Source organism: Cyprinus carpio, chromosome B5, assembly GCF_018340385.1.
Source record: "Cyprinus carpio isolate SPL01 chromosome B5, ASM1834038v1, whole genome shotgun sequence".
Classification (NCBI taxonomy): Eukaryota; Metazoa; Chordata; class Actinopteri; order Cypriniformes; family Cyprinidae; genus Cyprinus; species Cyprinus carpio.
In genome coordinates this window covers 15,528,701-15,554,303 of record NC_056601.1, presented here as the reverse complement: position 1 = coordinate 15,554,303, position 25,603 = coordinate 15,528,701, and the positions used below count along the sequence as shown (strand labels likewise).

At 35.0% G+C, this 25,603-nt stretch overlaps 1 protein-coding gene across 1 annotated transcript in view; it reads right to left on the bottom strand.

The window, feature by feature from the left end:
• Positions 1-6,910: 6,910 nt before the first annotated feature.
• Positions 6,911-25,603, bottom strand: part of adamts3 (ADAM metallopeptidase with thrombospondin type 1 motif, 3) — a 98,406-nt gene continuing 79,713 nt past the window's right edge. Inside the window, 7 exon segments of the mRNA XM_042724600.1 lie at positions 6,911-9,116; positions 9,118-9,421; positions 11,724-11,841; positions 13,388-13,595; positions 19,255-19,387; positions 19,949-20,105; positions 23,940-24,103. Of these exon segments, the coding sequence (XP_042580534.1) occupies positions 8,948-9,116; positions 9,118-9,421; positions 11,724-11,841; positions 13,388-13,595; positions 19,255-19,387; positions 19,949-20,105; positions 23,940-24,103 (1,253 nt within the window). The 3' untranslated portion in view covers positions 6,911-8,947.

The following is a 25,603-nucleotide window of genomic DNA, read 5'->3' as shown; positions in this document are numbered from 1 at the left end:
TCTTTATGCTCCAAGAGCTTGTAACACTCCAAAGAGAAAGGAAAAATTTAAATCACATCATATGACCCCTTTAAGGCATTCACACATTCTCCTGAGCTGAATGTCATAATGCCATATTAAAGTGTGTAGAAATCAGCTGTGACAGCAGCAGAAGTGAGCAGAACAGAAACAGGATGTGACATCTTGGTGGCAGCAGCTGCTGCATAAGCACTTGCCATGCAATTAAGAGTTGCAAGAGAGTTTTTCATTTCTTTTCACATTTTTCTTTCTCATTCTTTTGGACTTGAATTTCTTTGTCCACCATAAACACACCTAGGAAACTGATTTTTTTTTCTTTGATGGGCACAGCCTCACAATTTCACACATACACATGCAAGGATAGAGCAGTCACAGATCAAGGATGGAGAAAGAGAGAGAGGGGGAATGAACAGACAGCGACAGAGTGAAAGTGAGAGGATGACAGGCACTGCAGTTGCATGTGGCATTTATGACAGTTCTGTCTATTCTCTCTGACAGGAAGTGCACTTCTACTGACATCTGAGACAATCTCTCAAATCTATTCTGGCCTTCTTGTAGGTGTTGAAGTTTTACTGAATTTTGTTTTAAGTATTTTGTTTATTTTATGGGATGCCATAAAAACTGCAGGTTACCAATTTTTTACTATATGCTGCCAAGACACTAAAACAAACAAACATGGTAAGCTGCTTCAAAAGTTCTCTTATGGTTAAAATGTTATACGATAAACTAAAAAGGCTACATGAACTAGCTGCTCCATTCATGGCTAAAACAAAAAGTAAATAAGTGAATAAGATGTTCAAACACTGTGTGTGTACTCTTTGTATAATTATAGATAAACTTGCTTTAAAATCAGTATTTCATTATAAATGCCAATCACTGATCCACAGAGAGGTAATAACATGCATTATTTATTTTGTTTTGATATTTAACAAAAATATCTACAATTGCAAGAAAAAGTATTGGAAACTATTTGAATGACGTTGTTGTCATTGGTCATAAAATGTCAGTATGATGGGCTTAAGCTAACAACAAACATACAATCTTTCATGTCATTATTAAACACATTCTTTGGTTTTCCAGCATATTCTGCTTATGCTTTGAGAGCCATCAAAGTGACAATTGATGGATACAAACACAGCTATTACAAAAGGTGAAAACATTCACTGCGCAAGAAAGAAACATAATTCATTAAGAGCAGGGTATGATGATATCTATGTTTTCATTTAGTACTATAATTTAGAAGCTGATACATGTTTCCGAAAAGGACAAAATAAGTACAATTTATCCTGATCTTCTCATTTAATAAGTTTATACAGTACCACTAGCTCTTAATGCACTGTTTGTGAACATCAGTGAATATGTCACTCTTTGTAATAGTATGTGTCAGTCTATCAGTTGTCAGAACAAACAAGGGACTCATGAACAACTCATAAAATGTATCACAACAACAACAATGACAAAGCTTAAGCACACATTGTGTTTGTCTATACTTTTATAAAGATCACATGGCATTTTATGAGCAATTAATGCAGAAAATCAGTGTTATACGCATTTGATTAGCTGTTTAACTTGATGTATCAAGATATAAAGGCAAAATAAGACACAATACTTTAAAACTCCTTACTAGGTCTATGTCTTAGTCTAAAAGTGTAACATTTATTAAGTGAGGTTCTAAGGACAAACATAGATTCATATCCCAACCTATTATGCGATTCTTTATAAATGTATTATTTTTTAATAAACCAATCAAAATGGCAAAATTGAGGGCTGTTTACTAAATGAGGACACACTTCCACTAAAACTAGACCCAGTCCGTACATAAACCTGTTTTAGATGTTCATTAAGACAGTATTTAGTTTGTTTATTAAGCTGTTTCCTCATGTGGGCTGTTGGCTGGTCTTCACAGGTGATTTCAGGTTTTACTATCATTGTCGGGACATTTTACAAATCCACACAAGTATACAAATTTTCTAGGCTATATTTGGAATAAAATACTGAGTCATATACACTTATCTACAATTAATTTACATTTTTGAAAAACTGTAAAAAATAAATGTAAATGCAAACAGAATTTTTTTACACCATAGTACAGTATATATCACATATTTGTGACATGACGTCCCTGAATTTGTCACATAACCTTATCCAACCTACTAATCCAATTTTGTTTAAAAATGGCATTTAAAAATAACTTTTGGCAATGTTGAGTCAAAACTTCAAAAACGTAAAAAAAAAATTGGTTTGATTTTATATCATACTGGAAACAGAAGTTGAATTTCATTGCAGCGCATTGGGATGTACAGTTTTCTAGGTCATGTTGGTATTAAAATGTTTTTAGTGATCTGATCACGTGTCCATGTGTTTTACTTGATTGTTTTGGTTTCTCCCAATATGTTCGACAAAGATTGTTTGATTAGTCTGGCTATGTGAACACATTTAACTACATGAACCTATACACTACAAATGCATTTTCGACTATTTATGGTAGTGTTCAAAAATGGACAAGCTCAAAATGTTCTAGACTCATTTACACCTGTATTTAGCATCATCAACAGGCCCTAACTCTGAACATAACTCTATAATATATACAGTATATATATATATATATATATATATATATATATATATATATATATATATATATATATATATATATATATATATATATATATATATATATATATATATAGTTATAGTTATTATATATAATAATATATAATATACAGTATATTATTCATATAATACTATGGCAATGTATGTCTTTTGGCAGCTTGTCTGGGAAATTTCCTGTTTCTGTATGATATGATCATCCTACATAGTGCATTCGCTCCATTGTTTACCAACAACATCATGGTGTTGCCCACTCTTGCATCACCAAACTTATGTACAATGCAACCCTGATTTTGTTGCACCACAGTGGAAAAAGAAATCATACAGTAACAGTGCCAACTGACCAGGATCAACACGTTTTCCCACTGAGAATTATCAAGCCCAATGGTGGAAGACTTTTCATAAAACCTCATCTTCTGATCAAATTTAGTACTCTGCATATGAATAATACTTCTAGCTCAATATGTGACCCTGGACCACAAAACCAGTTATAAGGGTAATTATTTGAAAATCATCTGAAAAATCAATAAATAAGCTTTCCACTGATCAAATTCATGGTTTAGGACAATATTTGGCTGAGATATAACCATTTGAAAATGGTTGAAAAAAAAAAAAAATTAATTAATAAATAAAGTTGTCCAAATGAAGTTGTTAGCGATGCATGTTACTAAGCAAAATTAAGTTTTGTTATATTTACGGTAGGAAATTTCTTCATGGAACATTATCTTTATTTAATACCCTAATGATTTTTGGCATAAAAGAAAAATCAATCATTTTGATCCCTATTGTTGGCTATTGCTACAAATATATCAGTGCTTTTGTGGTCCGGGGTCACATATTTGCTCAGGGGTTAGTGATGCTGCATGGACCATTGATACACACAGAAAAGGCTGTTTTTTTGTGTGTGTGTGTGTGTGTGTGTGTGTGTGTGTGTGTGTGTGTGTGTGTGTGTGTGTGTGTGTGTGTGTGTGTGTGTGTGTGTGTTTGTAGCATTAACAAAATATAGTTTAACTTATGTTTAAAACATTGCATTTTGATTTGAGGTTTACATTCATATGTATATTGAGTATATTACAGATGAGGAAGCAAGCTGTAAGTGAGTCCACTGGGAAAAGATGTCAGGCAACAAGAAATGGCTGATTATACACAATCATCAATAATTATGTTTTGAACTCAGAGGATCTCTTCTTGGTTCAAAGGTAAATAGAGGAGTGCTATCCGCCAGAGGCAGAGCCTTTCATCTCCTTTTCTTTAAGAAAGGTTCCACTGCGTAGTCTCTTTACCACCAGAGGATGGTCTGTTTAATATTTTGAGCTTTTGGAGCACCAATAATATATTTCCTAAAGAGAAATTGTACACATACAAAAGCACGGTAAACATACAATAGAGGAGGCTTTTAGGTCTTGTGTAGTCAATTTTCGGTGTTGTGAAATGCACAACTTTTGATTCTTGCCTTTGATTTTTTTTTTCTTTTTTTTTTCTCTCTCTCCCATTCAATGAAGGTAAATTACAGCACTAAAATCTGAGGAAAGCTGGGATGAACATCAGCAGTCCTTGTCTGATGACTTTGTTTTATTGCATTTCATTAATTCAGCAGACTGTGGGTGTTGAAGCATAAGACACTTGAGACACAGACAGCAGGAGTCTGTGGTGAATGGGACAGGATTCAACAGAGCAGAGCCTTCTGAATTTGTCATGGAGTGTCTGTTTGAGGATGTTTAATGGAGAATTATTAATTTGTAATGGGGTGTTTTTTTTGGGTTGTTTAGTTCAGTTGTTGTTAGGGTATATAAGTGTGTTTTTTTTGGGTAATGAGTTTTAAACTGGATAATAATATAAGGGGAATAAAAGGATTCAGGATCTAGTGACTGCCTCATTTTGTGTGATACACTTTTACTCCCCTGGTACTTATATAATGTATTACTCCCTGAATCTAGTGAGGGATTTTCAATTATTCTCCCAACATTCGAGTGCATAAGTTACAGTAATATATTTGGACCTGATTATCATCACTGTGGGAAGTTCACATCACCTCTTCCGGTGTCCTATAATTTTCAGTTTTCTTCTCTGCCTATGGCACTGGAATTCCATGTATCAAAATTACAAAAAGAAGCTGTTGGGAATTTAAGATTAAAATTTGATTAAAAGAGATGAAATTGAAAATGGCGCAAGTTACTCACAGCAATACTGACAACACAGACAGGCACAGAAAATAAGTAAGTGAACTTCACATTTGTTTCCATCACTCCACTGATATACTAAATATCACTGCTATTCTGATTCATTGCTTTCTGAATTTAATGGAGTCGGACTGTATTTAAAATGAGTTGTAAAGTTTTACTTTTAGGCGTAACCTTGCATTAATGTTCATTTTCAAAGCATAAATGATCTAGTTTACTTGTTGTTTGATGGATATTTCTAGTTTTGCATGTGTAAGTAATCCAAAGTCTTTGTTGCTTTTATATCAATAATAGTTATGGAAGCAGCACTGAGTTGAACTTGGACTTTTTTTAGCTCCAGAAGAGCATGTATTCAGCACGTACTCTCATAATAATTTAGTCCAATCCGGCCCGAGACCTAAAAATGAGTTCAACACCCCTGATTTAAATGAGTAAAAAAGGATTCTTATGTGCTCTAATACAAAGGTGTGCAGTAGGAAAACTTTGCTCAAGTATCCAGGCTTATCTCTCAACTGCAGACACTCCACTCAGCATTCTCTCACTCTCGCCGAGAAACCACCATTGAAATAGGAACAGCAGAGAGCATAACAGCATTCAGCGCAGGCCCTGGTCAGTGAAGAAACTAGGACGCACAAAAAATGCACATCATCCCTCGGAGAACATGGGTGGGAGATTTGCATACATCTGCAGAGCTATTGCTTGTTTACATTTACACATATTTAACCTTGTTGTGTGAACACAAAAGGGCTTGTAACACAAGAAATGAAATGCATTTACATTTTTATGGGAATCCTCTCTACATATACTTCATCGTTGCAGAACATGAACAGAAGATGAAGATGGTTAGAAAACCAGACACCTATGCAATAGCCCAGCTAAACTCAAATTTCTTGACTTTTGTATCTGTTAAGGCAAGGAGAAGGATTGTGAGAATAATTTGAACAATTTATTTGAAAGCGAAATATATTGTAATGCCCCCCTTTGGTGGTATCAGAGAAGCCATCAAATCAGCTCCAATTTTATAAAATTATGAACTTTAAAAACTAATTTTAGTAGATTTCACTAGGCAATTGTGTTCATTGTGAACACCCATCATTACAGAGATAATACAAATGTTGGTATAGTTCCCTGAGACGAGTGCTTTGTACCAGAGGTGTTATAGACAGCAATTTCACTGATAGTAATTGTTTCGAATCAGCATCCTTTGTGCAGGACGTTGTGGTGAATAATAGAAAACCAATGAAAAGTATGTCTCATGGCTATAGGCTAAAACCTTTCTAACAAGATATTGTGTAACCATATTTGGCACTTCTTCAGCAGATAAAATATCAGTATGTGTTCTCAGAGCTCAGCAGGATATTGGATACAGGGCTAAAGATAAAACATGTTGCTGTTGGGTTTTAATTTTGGGTGAGACAAATCTCGTCTTTCCAGTTTTCCTCTATCTGAGCACAGCTATATTTCCAGGCAGCAAGGTAAATAATGTCTTACTGCAGTAGACAGGTTGAGAAGTAAGTTCATGTATACTGTGTGTGCTTGTGTATTCACAAAGAAGCACTGCACCATGAAAATAATATAGACAATGCTCATTATTAAGCGATATTAGGTTGCTAAATGCTGTGATTGACCAGTCAGAATAGTATCAGTTAGGGGTGTCACCAGTGATATACCAGTACTGACAATTATGACGATATTTAAAAATGAAACATCATTATTGTGTTAGGGGTGTCATAATATTCAGTGATAACAATAAGCAATAAAATTAAAAGTACATAGCATTAATGTCACATGTAATCAAAAAATAAATGACTTTCCTAGAAATCGCTGATCCAGCTGTAGCTGCTAATGAACTGTTGGAACTGTTTCCCAAAGTGCCCGCCGTTAGAGGGGGCCTTCCGATGGGGAAATGTGTGATTTCTAGGACCGCAATTTTTTTTTACTGCGGGGAACACGCAACGCGATTTCCACCATTTGAAGGATTATAAACATGGATTTTAAGTGTAAAGAGTTTTATGAGGGCTTAGTAGTGAAAAGGAGAAAATACGAGTTTACCTTTGATGAAAAAATAAAGCAAATCTAAAAAATACTCTCAAGCAAAAGCATGGTGTTTATTACTTTCTTTATTGCTATGTGCTCCCCATTACAACAAACAGCCTCAGTAGTGTACACTTCCATTACAACTAACAAAAGTACAAATGAAAACAAAAAGAAATGACTTCAAGCAGTTAGCAACTGAAAGTGTCTTTGTAAGACAGAACAACAGTTGACACTTATATTAACCTGGAATTGTGAGGATAAATATGCTTTAGCTTTATGTTGGGTGTCTGTCTGTGGCTTAGGGATTGTCAGATTTAACTTCTTCTATCTCGCTTTCTTTTGGGTCTCTGAAAGCATGTTGATAATATTTGCAACAAATTGTTTATTAGCAGAAAGTGAATGACGATAAAATGAAAGCTTTTTTTGTGATGCACACAACGTTGACCTTAGCTTTAATTGGTTTATTGATGCTCAAAGACAACTGACACTATATGTAATCAGATACAACTATTGTCTATTCTAGAGGATCAAAATCCACTATCATTTTTTTTTAAGCTAAGAATTAACTGTAAAAACAGTTTCGTGCAGGATTGGGGGATTTGTGGGTGAAGGACAATATGAATCACTGTAAATGACAGCTTTGTTTAAGATTTTCTCTACAATATTTCTATTCTAAAATGGCTGTGAAACAGCTTTCCCTTATTATAACATCTCAAAAACTGAGCATGCGTCGTATTTTATCTAAAAAGGCAGTTGAAACAACAACAAAGTTATTCATACGTCTACTTTAGTGTCTGTTTACTTTTGTGAGCTACTTTTACTACTTGATGGGAGTTCATGTTTATGGTCTGAAGTAACAGATAACGTTGCACATAAAACATGATGTTGAACTTTAAATCTTAATAAATACTCTAAAGTTCTCAATGGTATATACAATAGCTTTACAGTGGCACACAGGTGAACGTGTGTGTACAGTTGTGAACAGCTGAACTCCACTGATAGACTAACTGGTTTCCTTGGTATTGCAGTCAGATGCATTGTGGTTGAGATATAATCCTTGATTATAAAAATAAATCGCTTTCCTCTCCCTCAAGTGAGATATCTTGTGCAGTGTCTCACAGTATGCTCCAGAAAGTCCAGCTTCAAATCTGGCCTTAAACATCCAATTCATCTCACAATATGTATGATGGGTCTCCTACATCATGGTGAAGCTGGTTTAAATTCTGTTCACACTCAGTTTTGTTGTTGGCTAAATAAACGAAATAAACGGGTGAATTCATAAGACAAAACAAGGGAAATCTAAGAAGCAAGTGTTAAAGAGAAGCCTCAACAACATGGCAAAATGAGAAGGAAAACACAAAAACCTGACAGTTTTCACAGTCTATGAGAATTAATTTGATCGATGACTTGCTGAGAGGCTGATTAATAAATCAAACTATTTTGGAATGAAAAGTAAATATTTTATGGCTATTTTTTAATTTCACTGATGTTTGTTCCTGTGGGCTCACGTGGTTTTGGAATATATATTCTTCAGTGCTGAACTCATGGCTGATAGCACATTTCATAGCATATTATTAAAGTGTTCTTAATATAAAAAGCACCGATAATGCTCCTGAATCTCTTATTTTAAAAAAAAAAAAAAAATCCTCAGTTTGTATTTTTGTAAAAATAATACTGACATTTTCCATATACAGTATTTACAGGAACGTTCATAAATATTAATTGGTCAAACATGTTTGGAGCTGGTAAAAATAATACTTTAAAGATTGTGTTGTTTGATACAACTACAAGCGTTTCTTCATGAGTACCACCGGAGTCTCTTCGTGTACGTGCACCAAACCCCCATAGACAAGACTGCTGAGAGGATCATCAGAAAAACTTCTTTGGCATGTCACAACAATGTGTGACTGACAAGTGTGTTTTAAAAAAACTAATACTGCTGGCGGGGGAATTGAGAACATTTGAAAGTGAACCAGCACTTTACTCTCACTTGCTTTTAAATATCTTGAGGAGGATGTGAAGGGAAATATGAATGTTAAAGGTCTATGTCTACAACAAACAAATAAGAGAGAGCCCAGAGGAAGAAACAGACAAACTAGCCTTCATCTCTCCACCTCGGATGATGTTGTCGGCCACTGACTCTCTTGGAAACTTTCCAGCTGCCATGGTGCATCTTTAGCGGCATCCTTGTTCCACGAGCTATGGATCTTCATTGCAGGCAGATTCCTAGTACCGGGTTTTAGGCGCTTTTGAGTCTTGCTGTTCTCTGTTTTTGCGAGGCGGGGGAGTGGTGGTCTGCTTGGAAAATTGGCCTTGTGACAGAGATCCCTGCTGGTGTAGCTGTGAGACTTTCAGAGTTCCATTTACAGAGGCTGAGAGTGTCTCCAGAAGTTGGGAGGCTGAACCGAAGCGAAGTTCCTCTTCTGTCTTAGCAGCTTCGTGCAGAAGAGGAGCAAAAGTGCCACTTCGCTTACTGCAGGATTCACAGCAGAGCTTGTTGTAACCTGGTATCGAGCAATAACGAGCCAGAACCTCCATCTGACAGAATATGGACTTGTCTCCTCCGCATGGCTCATCTGTCAGAGAAGCAGAAGGTATTATTTTGTCTCTTCTTCATTGCTTTTCTTCTTTTTCTGTTAAAGAGAATTTTTTTTTTTATTTTTTTTTTTATTCTTTTTTTCTTTTTTTTTGATATTACCAAATACTGAAGAAACTATTTATCTTTACATACAGTAAAATAGACTGTCCGTGCACAATTATGACAGTATTTCACCTTATAATTTTGACCACAGTGGGAGTTCACCCATATTTGTCATGATTTACTCACCCTCATGCCATCCCAAATCAGTTTGTCTTTCTGTCACTTTTTCTACATTATCCTAGTCATTCTTTTGGTTAAGTCTGACATCGCATGTCTAAATTCCTGGGTCCAAATGGTCATTCAGAGCTTAAAAGCAAACAACAAATGATGCTGATATACACTCACAGTGTGCTGTACTACTACTGAAAAAACATGATCCTAACCTTTATCTCCATATCAAAATCTCAGTTGACCAGACAGTGAGTCATCTTTTCTAAATCATTAAATTACTGGTGTCCAGGACCAGAGCCTGGAGACTATCCACCTTTAACGTGTAAGTAAGTATGTGGACAAGACTTCCGGTTCATTATAGGGAAATAACAGGAAAGAATAACAACATTAAAGTAAATGAACTACAAACTAGTGTGTTCATAATTATGATAACACATTAAAATAATATGGTAAGACACACCAATTTTCAATATCAAGCAGCAAAACAAATTGTTTTGTACAGCTGGATGTGGATGAAACTGGAAGTTAGACCCCATAGAATATATAAATGTCTGAGCCCATTATTACAGGAAGAAAATGGTGGATACACTGAGAGTATTTTTTTTAAAACTATACTATGACTGAAAAGTGCTCATAAACAGCTGTTGAGAGTGTATTGTCAATTGGAAAATAGTAGAGGCTTGGAAATATTTTCATGATCATGAATCGAACAGTGTGCTCAACTCATAAAATGGTGCTTTTGCAAACTTTTTGAAACTTAAAAAGTCCTAATTTATTCTGGTTCAACAGAAGAAACTCATTTTTGGGTGAACAATAAGTTTTGAGTGATATGTGGGTGGATTAATGTTGAGAGATTTTTTTTGAGTTGTGACACTTATGTCTGACTGACTTGGATTTGTATAATGTCCTGTTCCCCTCAGTTTTTACCTTATTGTTCCTCTCTCCTCTCTTCCATAAAAAATACAGAGGTCATTAGGTCTTTCAATTAATAAAAGTCATGAAAAGAGCCATTCAGGTTGAATTTGATTTACAGACAATTTTTCACCAGGTGAACCACCAACTGGTTTGTCTTTCACAGCTGAAAAGAAACAAAATGCCTCCAGCTCCCTAAGGTGTCTTGCTTTATACGGTACACAGCTGAAAAGTTAAGCAGTCTGTCGCAAGAGAGATCAGAAACAGAAAGATCAATTGCTCACTTGAGGATTGCACTTACCAACTGCATACTAGCTTGAGCTCATCAAAAGACTTCTTGGCAATAAAACACTCAAAGCCTGGATTTCAGCTTCAAATTCTGACACAGTTGGGTAATGAGGTCACTGTCATTAAACAATCCCTCCGGGAGAATTTTAAAATCAATATTGAGCAAGAGTGCCATTTGTAAAGGGTAGGTGATGTGTTAAACTTCCACCGAGATGGATGTCATCCTGGTGCGGCACAAGCCATTAAAGAGAAACTAGGGGAAGCGTCATGCAAGCAGACATAAAGAAAGTGCTATTTTCTGTGCTGTAGGCACCGCAGTAAAACATGTTGCATTAAACTCAAAGATAAATCTACAATTTCTAGCTCATGGGGTTTAAAAAAAGCAAAAGTCTGGCTTTGGAAAGAAATGTTGAAAAAGAGTATATTATTCATGAATAAGAAACACTGCTCATACTGTTCATTTCAAGCTTGCATTATGCGAGGCATTATGTGACCTTTTTAATAGCTTTCTCATATGTAATGATTTTCTTTTTAAGATTTTTGGTATTATGTGTTATAATGGGCAAACAAGCTTCTCCAGAGAGAAGGTAAGAAGTTCACAGACCACAAAAGCATTCTGGGAAATTAACTGTAGTTAAGAGCACCATGAATAATTTCATCAATTAATTTGTGCATTGTGCAATATTTTCCATTCTCTCTCAACAGGCTTGCTTTTGTTCAGTGAACGACATGAACAGTTCAGCCGTTCAAGACACCATAAAATTGCCTGGTGAGGGAAGATTTTTTTGTCCCTGTGGTGCTTTCTGAAACAAACCAATTCCCTGCTTTGTGTTTCAGGATTTGCAATGGTGTCCATGTCGTCTTACCATGGCAGGGACCTGGCCTGCAGGGTCTGTGCGACTCTGGCTTCTCGCTAGTGCATTGATCTCCAATACGACATGTGACCAGACGTCTCATCACACCTTCTCCACATGACACTGAGCACTGAGAAATAAATAAGAAGGTTAAGGGAACCACACTACAGATAGATGTATATGCATTTCAAACATCTCATATGGTGCTTTTCCACTGTGTGGTATGACTCGGCATGGCTCAGTATGGCACGGCTCAGTTCGGCTTGTTTTGCGTTTCCACTGTATTTTTGTGTTAGGCATGGCTCAGTACAACATGGCACACTTTAGTGTAGCAGTTTAGTTCTGCTTTAGGGTGGTCTTGAAAAACTTTTTCATTCTGCATCGCCCCATCAAGCTCTCGCTGGATCCGCTCCTCTGCTATCAATGAGAGGAACATCTGTACTTCCTCAAAAGACAACGAACAGCCACTTTTTAGTTGTTAAAAAAGGTGCACTCGTTCAAAACCGTTGCTTTCCATCCTTCGCTGGCTGTGCTGATTTAAATCTAGCGGTTCTGTTGTGTTTGTGTTGCAAATTCAGTGACGCAGGTAGCGACGATTCTCTCCAGCCAATCCGTGATCAGCAGTTTACACTTCACATTTTGGTAACGTAGTACCGAGGTGGTATTAAAAAAAGTACCAGGTAACAGGTACTGTACTCAGTGGAAAACCCCCCAAAAGTAAACCTTACTGAGCTGTACAGTGCAGTACCATGCAGTGGAAAAGCACCTTTACTGTGTCCTAAACACAACGCAATATGTTTGTCCACACTGAACACAAAACTTCAGATCAAAAGGACACAATCACAGTCTAACAGAAGATATTTGACATTTAATGTATCGTTAAACTTTAGACCAATGAGATTTCAAAGTGGACAGGGCTTAAAGTGACACTTCCAAAACAGAGAGATAAATGTACTGTTGCGTGTTGCGGTCATGGCTTGTTAAAAGAAAAGCTTTTTTTTTTTTTTTTTTTTAATTAAATGCATTTGTAAATCCATGCATTTTGGAATTTCCAGCTGGAACAATCTATTTATACAACAAAATGCCAATGAATAGTGCATGAATATGCAAATTGTTATGCACCTAATATCCAGTTTACAGTAGGAGTTTATGGTCAGCCTGATCAATGACTTAACAACAATGTGCATAGATAGGGCATGGTGTTAAATCCATTTGCTTGGGGTCAAAATCAATACCTCATAAGCTTGCTCAATAGAGGATTGCACTTACCAACTGCATTCTAGCTTGAGCTCATCAAAAGACTTAAAGGCAATAAAACACTCAAAGCCTGGATTTTAGCTTCAAATTCTGACACAGTTGGGTAATGAGGTCACTGTCATTAAACAATCCCTCCGGGTGAATTTTAAGATCAACATTGACATAAAATCAACTGAAATGTCAGACCTCACATGGACATTTTCAGTGCAGGAGAATGGTCCTGATTTCAATGTAAAAAGTACGAACTGAAAGTAAATTAGTGCTACTGTAATTTGCTTTTCCCCAGGCATTTCTCAATTAAAAAAAAAAAAAAAAAACAATTCCTCTGATGTGCTAAACACATTCTTCAAATGAGATTTTGTAATCTTACAATAATATCTTACTTTACTTAAAACTATGTGATCTTAAGAAAAATATACCTCTGACCAGGCCCCGGTTCTCCATTGGGCTGGGCAGGGCACTCTGTTACATGGCCTCCTGATCTCAGGCTTTTCCCCACTGCAGTACATGCTATGGATTGAGCGGTTTGTGCCTTCATGAAGGAACTGGACACAGCGCACGGTGCGTATTTGGTGTCCCAAGCTTCCACAGGTTTTAGTGCAGTGTTCCCACTCCTCTGTGATCCATCTATCAGAAGACAAATGAAATGTGTTTCAATATTCTTTTTAAGTTGTGACGTATCAAATACTGTTTCTATGTCTAAACCTCTACTTAGTTTCAAATGAGAATACCACCTCATCAGCTATATCAACAGATGTTTATAAGCACTATTCATTTATAGCACACATTAAAAGGGATAGTTCACCCAAAAATGAAAATTCTGTCATAACTTACTCATCCTCAAGTTGTTTCAAATCTGAGTTTCTATGAAAAACGAAAGAAAAAAATATGGCTAATGTTAACTGAGACAGTGATAATCATCTTAATTCTATTTTTTAGAAACCATAATGATAAATCTTGAATTTGAGAAGAAATACGTAAAAGACAAATGCTGATAATGTTCAAAATGTGAATCATTCTAACTGAAAATTTTCACTATGATTAGTGTTATAATTTAAAAGTCTGCCCCCTTATTTCAGGACTATAAAACTGCACAACACATTTCCTGCTTAAACAGGAGGAGCTTCCATTCATTATTCCTTGACCAGACCAGCTGCTAACAAATCTGTGTAGGATAAAAAGAATGATATGGTCTATTTAGCACTCAGAATGCGATCAGAGAATGTAAATGCTCAGCCTGATAAACTTACAGTGGGACGCATCTGTAGCTCCTTCATAAACCTCAAAACCCATCATACAGTCATTAAGAATATATCTACAGCAGAATACATGATTCCTGGTTAACACTGACAATGTATTTAAGACGGCTTAGCATTGAACATCTACCTCACAGCGTTCTTTAAAGGGATAGTTCACACAAAAATGGCAATTCTGGCACCATTATCTGACACTCATGTAGTTCTAAACCTCAATGACTTGCTTTCTTTTGTGGAACATAAAAGACGAAATTTTGAGAAATGTCTCAGCAGTAGGTCAGTAGAAGTCAATGAGCACCAAAACATACCACTGACTTCTATTGTAGGGATAAAAACCCTACAGTTTTTTTTTTTTTTCATTTTTGAATGAACTATTTTTTTTGGTTATTGATAGATGTCATATTATCAGTGAATGACTACTGCAGGCCCACCAAAGGTTACATCAGTGAAGAGAGTAAAAATTACTGACTATAATCGACCTGCCACCCCCTCCACAGCACGCTCATTGGAAATTTAGCAGCTGAACCTTGTTGTGTTGAGGTGAGTGTTAAGGAAGGTCATTTGTGCCTTGTTTGTGACTTTCTAACTCATCCACGTTGTGCATCAGTGGAGGCATCATTGACCTGTGTGAACTGACATAATTAAAAAGTGCAGCATGTACTACTGCTCTTATGTAATACACCTTGAACATACACTGACATCTGCTTAGACGAAGTAGTTGTGTTGAAAGGTCAACAATCTTCGTTACATTTATTGTAAAAAGGTATTTTTAATGGCTTAGTGCAAAACGCTGCTCTTCTAGCTATCTCCTGCCATCGTAATGTGCATACTCCAAAGTGCTTTTCGTTTTCATTTGACTTTAATCATGTTATCACCATCATTCTTGATTGCAATAACGTGCTTAATACAATAAACAGCCACATACCATGGTCAGGAAGTCAACATGTTACAATCAGGTTAATGCTTTTTTATTATTATCACTTTTTTGTTGTTGTTTTTTTTTTGTATTAAATACATATGTAAGGAAGTCAACAGATCATCCCTTTACAAGATGTGATTAGAAGCTAAAGGATGTGAGGCATTTACGTACCCCTCGAAGTGTCTCATTTGCAGGATTAATGTACCATACTGGAGTGTTCAAACGGAAACACCCGGCTGCATGCCGAATACTGTGGCTCAAACAGAAATGTAATTGATAAGATGAAGTGGAGACTGTTCAGCCAAAAATGACAATTCTGTCATCATGTCCTCACCTTCATGTTCTTTGACACCTTTATGACACACTTTCTGTCATTGTGCACAAAATGATAATGAATAATAGGATGTCCATACTGTTCTTTTCCAAATAATAAATGAAAGCTGACCATAAATGTCAAGCAATGTGGAACTTGAGCCACTGTTCCCCATCCATACAGGTTTGAAACAGCATGAGGCTGAGCAAACTATGTGGGATTTTTTTTTTATTTATAAGTGAACTATGCTTTTCAATAAACATGAGTATCAATAATTATTGGTTGTCTAGTCTATAGATGGGAAAGCTGAACTTTTCTGCCTGTTGAAGACACTGCTGGGCAGAATTCAGATAAAAACAACTTGTTCATAAAACAAGCCACCAAAACTGCAGCAGAGTGAGAAGAACGTAGACTATGATATGAAAATATATATATTCCAGGCTCCTTGCACATTTATTAAATTAAAAAGTTAATTTAAATTAAAGTTAATTTAATTAACACTTTTTGCATTAAGCAATGAGTGTTTTAGTTCACACATTTTGCCATGTTTAATTATTTCCGACATATTTTACAGCGAAAAAGCTTTTTAAAAAGGAAGCAAAGGAAGCAGGGGAAACTAAAATGGCCACCACCTGCAGAGACATCTTCAAGAGTGAGGAAGATAAAAGAGAAAACAAGTGAATGCAGAGGGAATGGGAAAAGGGAAATTCAGGAAGAACTGCAGGTGCAGTCTCATCCTCTGCAGATGGGAAGGAGGAGGAGCCCTTTTGAATGATGGGCACACAGAGGAAATATCAGAATCGAAATAGGAAGGAGTCACAGCAGCTGACTCTCCAGCAACAGTTTAGCTTGTGGAAAATCATATGATTCTGTAGCGCCTCCTGTTGTTTAATTTTAACACATTAACATTTGCCTTTTTTCCATTTAAAAAAAATAATAATAATTAAAATCCATTGTGCACCTTTAAGGACATTATTTATGTTAATTATGGTCATACATATGTGATGTTTTATTAACAAATTTCTGGAGGAGCACGCCCAGATAATTAACACAGCCAATTCATCATCAGTAATTACACCATCTATCTGACCAGCACAAGAGAGAACCCCTATAAATAATCAAAGCAGTCTTGCCTTCATTATTGCTAGTCATTCAGCATCCCTCCACCACCCCGAATCCTCACCTTAAGCCCGTTCCTACCCCAGCACGGGGAGGAGCACTCGGGGGAGTGCTCTGGGTTCAGACTAAACGCTGAGCTCGGATCCCTCTCCCCGGACAGGGGGAGTACCTCTGGCTCAGGAATTATTACCGTGCTCGGAGCCCTCTCCCCGGACAACACGCCAAATACACATAACCTTTACTCAGTTTATTATATGCAAGTATGAACTCGTGAAATATATATATATGTATTATAATCCCATTTAAAGTGTCCTTACTCTGTGGAGCTATACAGCAACAGTCACTCTGCTGCTAATTTATCAAAGGAACTTATTACTCATTTGACACAAAATTCTACTATAGTATGTTCTTTCATTTAGTATATATTGCAGTCTCAAATATAAGAGACGATTTATAATGCTCAGCCATCTGTTACCAGGTGGTGGCAACCACTTTATACTGTCGCTATTAATAAAAGTGGATTTTGAAATGCTGAAAATCAACTAAAACTGAGACTTGTACTCCAAAAGAGATTTATAAAACATATTTGCAAAAGAGATTTCACTCCAAGTTATTAGTATACCTATTCAGTCATTTCAAAGAAACAGTGTGGCTTCATTGAAATGTTGCTCTCACAGAAACTGTTTATATCCTTGACTGCTCAAGTGCCTATAAATCACACATGGATATAGAATAGCTGATGAAATATGAAGATGTTACAATGTAGTCACAACAACAAAGACTGTGTATTTTTTGTCATCATTCACAGTGGGGATGGGCAGGACATATTTTATCATGGCCATTTTTCCCCCAAACACTTCAGGGCCTGTATTCACAAAACATCTTAAAGCTAAAAGTAGCTCATAACTTGTCGATTTAAGAGAAAATCTTAAAAAAAAATGGGTGTGTCAGACCTAAATTTTTGCTCTAAGAGTGTTTCACAAAGTGTTTTAGCAATAAAACTAGCTTCCAAATCTGTGAAACATTAGGAGTAGTGAAGAGGACTCCTAAGTCACTCACTAAGACCATACCACAAACTATCCAAAATGGCTGTTGCTGGCAATCAGAATATAAACATTTTAGAAACATTTGACGATAATGAGCTTTTAAAAAGGTATCACCTTTGGTTTAGAGGTTATCCCAATTCCAAATTTTCCTTTGATTATATCCTTGTTTTCATTAACCAGCTGAGCAAGAAGTAACAGCTGTGCTCGTGTACAGTTTGGTTTTCTTTTACGTTTGCATGCCTTACTATGATTATTCTACTCTGTTAATTAAAAGGCTGTTTATATGCATATTCACTAATTATGAGAGGCACACATGTAAGAGCCTGACAATTAGCTGAACATATACTTGTTTAATTAGGGACACTTAGCCTGCATTTTAAAATCTTTATTTTAATCTGGCAATTAGCAGTTTTATTTTTAAACCTTTATTTGAATATGGCAACCTAATATTGCGCTCTTCAATATTTATATGAATAAATCTCTGACAGAGACTATCTGCCTATCATTGTGAGCACAGTTAGTAAGCAAGCTGGCATCATCCGTAGCAACGAGGTCAACCCCGCCCTTTTTAAGACTACTCTCTATTCCTTAGTAAAAATTGGTGTCAGCAGCTTTGTGAATAGGTTTTAAGAGAAAACTCTTAGCTAAAAACTTTTACTGCTATTTAGGAGAACTCTTAGTAGAAAGATAAAATGTTTTGTGAATACGGGGCCAGGTTTTCATGTTATTATGAGTGATATAATGTCGGCTCAATATCATTATTCATCAAAGTAAAATATCATATTAAATCATTTATTCATAACCTAATTAATGTATTTATGAACCATTTTTTGACATCACAACCAGCATGTCTGCAAAACCTAAACTGTCTCTTTTTAAAGCAAAGGGATGCCCATGACATACAGGACACACATGAAATCATTGCTCAAAGAATTGGGATGGATGGCAAATCTCTGTGTAATATGGATATAAATCAAACAGTACAACATTATTTTACAGTTCAGGTGTAATTCAGTTGGACGATTGAACAGACGGAAAAATATAATTTCCATTTACAAACAATTAGGTCACATAGAAACATTTTTCATGTGTTTTGATTATTAAAGATCTGGATCTGTGCAAAGACACATAAACCTATGAACAGCAGAAAGTGCAGGGCATAAAAAAACATCTGCTTTTGTTGCAGCATTCAAATATCACTGATATATTCTCAAGACTGATATTTCAATCAAGTGAGCCTATGGCAGATGCAGCTATGGCTGATAAAAGCTGAATAACTGCTTGAGAGAGAGTACTAAAAACGTATTATTTTAAAAAAAAAATATTCCCAGCTATTAAAAATATACATGCACAATAACACTCTGACATTTCTTTATAGCCTCTAACAAGAGAAATAAATGAAACAAGACCTCCCAATGGTATAAAGCAATCAAAACCCAGCTCTGAGCTCTCCGAGCTAGACTGGGGAAGCATGGGTGCTTAAACATTATTTAGTGATGTTTAGATTAAGTTATATATGAAATAAGAAATCATGTACTGTACTGTACCATGATAAGCCACTCCATCTTTCATTTCAGTGAAAAAGACTAAAGTTATTGTGAGAAGTATTAAAAACAGTTTAATTTCGACTTACTGTGGTTGCGTACAATCCTGTAAATTACACATTCTTCGAATAGGTTTGGGTTTCTTGCTGATGTCACAGTTGCCTTTGTGCACCATTTTGTTGTCACCTTTTTTACGACACCCATATTTGGTTTCCTGGAATCCTAAAGAATAAATAAAATGAAAGAGCAAAAAGAAACATTATGCGTATTGTTACCAGTCATCAACAATCTCGGCTGCCAGAATGCAATCCCTCATTCATCTCAAAAGACCCAATAGACCCTGATGTTGTTTCTCGGGTGTGACGATTTATAATCATTTATAATGAACTGAAAATAAATTTATAAAATTATGACGTATAACAATGATTTGAATAATTGGATACAATTGAGAAGGTTGAGACATTTTATGATTAAAACTTGCTACTTTGTAAATTACTAGGTTAATTTAATGTTAGATAATAGTTGAACATATCTAACACCTGTTTCACAATGCATACATACAGTATACTCACATAGCACAATTTATACTAACTCAACTGCTTGATTGCTTATATTGTTGCAAAATGTGAACTATATCATCGCCCCAGCTCTAATCTGCTAAGTGCAGCTTTAAGGCAAGAAGACATTAAGATAATACAAATCTTAACATAAGGATTTCCTGAAAAAAATGGATATATTTGAGTTACCTGGAAGAGCTGAAAGATCATACAAAGTGAACGTTACCTCCAGCGCAAGGCCTTGAACACTGGGTCCAGCTCTTCAGTGCCCACTCATATGTGTCCTCCTGAATGACATTATTGTTGTTAAGGGGCACTGAGTCTTCATGGATGATGTATCTGTACATTAGCGTGGACCTTGTCTCGTTGTCTTTAGGTATAATCTAATGGAGATGAAAAAGTGACAGAAATAGCACAGTGATATATACTGTAGAGGCATTTTGGTTGTGTACGCAGCAATTTAGTATTTGTTCATGCATATGTAAGAGATTTATGTGTTGCCCTCTGTGTGAGAGGACTCAGATGAGGATCTGCTTAATTACATTTGAAAACGAAACAAGCATGACAAGCTTTACTCCACAAGCTTGTGGAGTTGTTTCAAGGACGACTAATTTTGCATTCATGTAACTTCTTGTAACTTCCAATTTCATGTTTACTTCTGATACTCATATTCTAATAGTGATTCTTATTTTCTTAATATGTATCCAACCTGATGTAAAATCAATATGCAAGTTAGAGATTAGCATTCAAAAGCCAGCACACACAATTTTAAACTTATTTAAGTAATTTTTGTATTTTTTGAGTGGTGAGAAAAAGGTGGTGGATCCATTAAAATGCTCAAATTTCCGCATTAGTTTTGCCTAAATTTGGGGTAACTAGTAGTAACTTTTTTTCTTCCTCCAGTGGTACTTGATGGTCAGTTAGACTGGATATTTTTTATTTTTTCTTTATTTTTTAGTTTTTATTTATTTTTTTTTATTTACATGTATGCCTAATGTGAATCGTCAAATGTCTGTGCGAGTGTATGCTGCAAACGTAATTTCCTCACCAAGAGAAATAAATGCTACTACTACTAACTGATGAAAAGAATATGATTAAACACATATCAGACATCAGTGTATTTTGTGTACTGAATACATTCCCATCTGTCTGTCATTGTAAATTAAAAAGAATTTGTATGAATCACGCAGTAATCAGAAACAAATTAGTGTGTGTAAAGATTACAACATCATTAAAAACACTGGCCTGTATAAATCCACTGATAATGTCCAAGTGGAAGACAATCAAGATTGTTTTTGCTCTGCGTTAGGTTGTTAACTTCTCTGCAAGCAAGGCTTAAAACATATCAAAAGATCTCCAGATATCTTCTAAATTTCACCTCAATGTGAAAGGAAGGACACAGCACAAGAAAAATGACTGCATTCAAATCACATAATTTTTAGCAGAACCAAATTCTTCATTCACACAATGACATTTGGTGGTAAAAATATCAAGGTTTGGGGTTTTGCAGCCTGAGAACCCAGATGGCTTGTGGTCATTAAAGAATTGATGAATTGTGGACTGTAATACATTTTACAGGAAAATGTCAATGTGTCTTTCCATGAGCTTATGCTTTATAGAAAGCAGGTCATACCACACAAAAGATCCTAAACAAGTAAATATTCAAGTGGAATTGCAAAGTTGAAGTATAAGAACTTTTTTGCATTTGACAAGTCAAAGCATTCAAGTTAATCTAGCTGAATTGTTATGACATGACCTGAAATGAGTTCATGTGAGACAGCTAAATTATAAGACTGACCTGAAGCAAGACTGTACAGAGAAACTGTAACTTACTATTCCTAAATCCTAAAAAGTGAAGTGCATAAAAACATTTGTTTGATTATTTATGGAAAATCATTAACATATTTCTGTTGCTGTACAAAAATTACTACCAACCAAATATTATTGTCTTTTTTTTTTTTTGGATTAAACCTTCAAAAGTTGATGCCAACAGCATGTATCACATTCAAAACAGTGGACATCACATCACCATTTAAAGTTTTTCACAGACTTAAGACCTCTATGAAAGATGCCATGATTAACCCTGATTAAGCATGATTAAGAAGTCTGACCACTCCCCACATCAAGCAAACGATAAAATAGAAGCGTATTTAATATATCAGCTGTTTCTCCTGGAGAGAATTGTGATTTAATGGTGAAATTCTGCATAAATCATCTAACCTATTCACATCATTGTCTTAGTGTATGATATCTATATTATATATGTATTATATTTTATCACTTAGTGTATGCAACAATTACTTTTTTTTTTGTCTTTTAGAATTTACATTTATTAGTTACATTTACTGTACGCATTTGGCTTTTATCCAAAGTTTTATCAGTTTAAGCATTCCCTGGCAATTGAACCCATGACCTTTTTGTTACTTGCACTGCTGTACTGTCTCAGCTACAGGAATAATGACAGTTTGCATGATATTAATTCAGTGAAGAAAGACGTATGATCATATCAGGAAGAAAATCACTAAATATTTATGATGCATATCCTATAGAGAATGTCGTACAAACATCTCTCTGTTGCACTCTCATGAACACACTGTATTATCAACTGCTGTGCTCCTCTTGATATCTCAAAAGACCGGTCTCACATTGCAGAGCTGCAACCCAAAATTTCAAAATACAACCCAAAAATCAATGATAATGTGATCTAAGTTATCTAGGGCTGGCACATTTGTCCTATGACATAAGGAATATTTTACAGTCCCTTACATTTGTCTCAAACCCCAATAAATGAAATTGTGACACGCGGACATCAGGTTTTAGTAAGAAAACATCTGTCAGGAAGTAAGGTATAATGCAAATGTTCAATCTAATCCTCATTACCCATTGCAACAGCTTAGACAAAGGTCATATTATATAATAAACTATCACTAAAGATAACTTCAGAAGGCTCACAAACTCACAACACCTCTACCAACAGCAAAACATGAATATTCATAACCTGAGCATTCCCATGTGTGCAGTTTTGCTAATTGGAGAAAAGTTATTTACACCCTTCTTTCCAATCATCTCCAGTGTAAATGCGATTCAACTACAATGAAATAATTCATTCAAAGTGCCAATGACCAAACAACTCTGTTTCCAAAAGACTGTAATATGTTATATATATATATATATATATATATATATATATATATATATATATATATATATATATATATATATATATATATATATATATATATATATATATATATATATATATATATTTTTTTTTTTTTTTGCAAACCCTGCCTCATTTGTTTTTGTCTTATCACATCCCACTGCATCAATGTTTTTCTCTTTGTGTTACTAAGTAAAATTAGACGTTCTCTTATTCTCTCTTCTAAACTGTTTATCACACCACAATACCTCACACCTCCACTCATCTCTATCTAGCAAACACTCTCATGGGTAGCTTTTTTTCAATGCATGACTGAAAAACCTTTGACAAAGGGGTAAATCTGCACTCAATTTGAATCATGTTACACCCTCTTAGAAGCATGAATAAAGAAAGTGAATGGAGGGAACATAAGGAGGGAACACAACTGGCACAAAGACAATAGGCATATCAAAATGTACACACACAAACACACACACACACACACACACACACACACAAACATCCCTTAAGTTTAGCTCTATTCCTCATATAAAGACATAAAAAATGTGTTGGAAATGGGAAATGGCTCCAAAATGCAAAAAAAATGCATGCCTTTAAAAAGTCATAATAGAAGCGTGTTATTTAAAATTGAATTGTTAAAAATTAACTTGTCTAAATAAATAAAAAATGAACTAAAAACTCTAAAAACTACAATCAGTCCTTTTAAATGCTACAAATAAATTTTAGACATCACAACATTATAATGTACGGCATTAAAATAAATATTCATTTTGTGATTTGCTAAAGATTACCTTTTAACTATTATTGAATTATTAGTGTTATTAAGTATTAATTTTAAGTAAACATCACATAACGTCAAAGATATTTCAAGTGTTAAAATAGGGAAAGTGAGATTCAAAATTTTATATCCAGTATCAGTCTACTCGACATAAAAATAAATAAAAATACAAATATTGGCCAATAACTAATATGGTACCTATCAAGCATTGCCAATAATTGAATATATCACATTATTACATATCTCATTTTAAGCCTAAAATTAGAAAGTTTTATTTACCAGAACAACAACTGCATCATGTAGAGGACCATCAGTGTGAAGAGTCTCGACATCATCCTCAATGAGGTAGTCCCACTCCACTCCCATCTCGATGAAGCGCCGAGATCTCGCATCTTCTTCTTTGCCGTTGAGAATGTAATGCCCAGTTGCCTGGTTCTTGATAGCTGCAATCAGTGATTAATTACAGCTCTTCAACAGTTCAGGGATAATAAGTTAACAGAATGTTCTGGATCACTGTATCAGCAATCAGCCATTGAATCAGACGTTTAAATGTATAAGCTTTTTTTGTTTTGTTGTTTTATTGCATTGTATATTTTTTTTATTTTTTTGTTAAGTGATGCTAGTATTAAATGCTGTTGAACTATATGGCAAGGCTATGAGGATGTGACACACTGACATTAAGTACATGGCTCAGAGCATGAGAGCAATTAGGTGGCCATTCACTTGAATGTCAATGGTGATTACAAGGAAAGCAGTGCATGCGTCAAGCCAATCACCATTGCTACAAGTCATCAAATGTCACTTGTAATCTGAAAAATGAGATTACATTCCAGAACAATAAATATGGAGTACATTGTCTGTAATGTTAAAATAATAATGAACAAAATATGAGGCAGGACTGCGCAAAAGGTTTGATGCAACGAAATTAAAGTTGACCTTTGATTTCATACTGTACATGCTAAGCATGAATAGTTTGTTTACATTTTTGTCAGCATACCCACAAAATCTTAACATTAGAAATGATTATTCACCCAGGATTAAAAATTTATTTTTGTATGCTACTGTATATTACAAACTACTGTATGCTACTGTATATTACAAACCATATCAGAGTGTTGTGTTAAAATGTAAGTTGTTTTTTAATAAATATCTTTAAAATCTCACTTGAAATTTGTGTTATTCCACTTGTGATTAGAAAAAAAAGAAAAAAGAATGTCCCATTTGTTTTTGTTTTTTAAAAGCTTAAAAACTTTGCTATTTTTGTTTTGATTTTTTAATAATTATTTGTTTTTTATTTTTCCTGCCCATTTGATGAGTGAAAAATAGACGGAACTGGTTAGAATGCGCTAAAGGCAAACAAAGGTGGGAATTCACATGTAACATACATTACCTAAATCATTCAATTATCTTGCAAATAAATGCTTTTTATCTTAATAATAAATGTCTTTAAAAATGTCTAAAAAATTTAATGGAGACAGAAACTTATATACTGTACATTTCTAAACTATAGCATTCTGGTATAATAAGGTATTTTATTTTTGTAATTATTTTTGTTATATTTTTTTGTAACTGAAATTTGTATTAATAACCAATTAAGCACCCCCTAAGGAAAGTATTATTGAAACAGAATTACCTTAGGAAGGTTAACTGGGACAGTGAAGTGAAGCATTGAACATCTTATCTAACTAATTATAATAAGGTTAGGTTTAATTAAAAGTTCAACTACTGAGGAGTATTATTCATATTCAAACTCCTACATTTATGGAGAAGCACGTATAAGAAGGGGAATATTGTTGAAATAAAAGCAACTTGTTCAATTATGTGCATTACAAATTTATAAGTGCTGCCTGTGTGGACTTTTCAAAGGGAATAGAATAAAAAAAAAATGGGCCAATCGATGTATTTGTCTTTCCGGCTTTTAATTTTGCATACAGTAAGAAGAG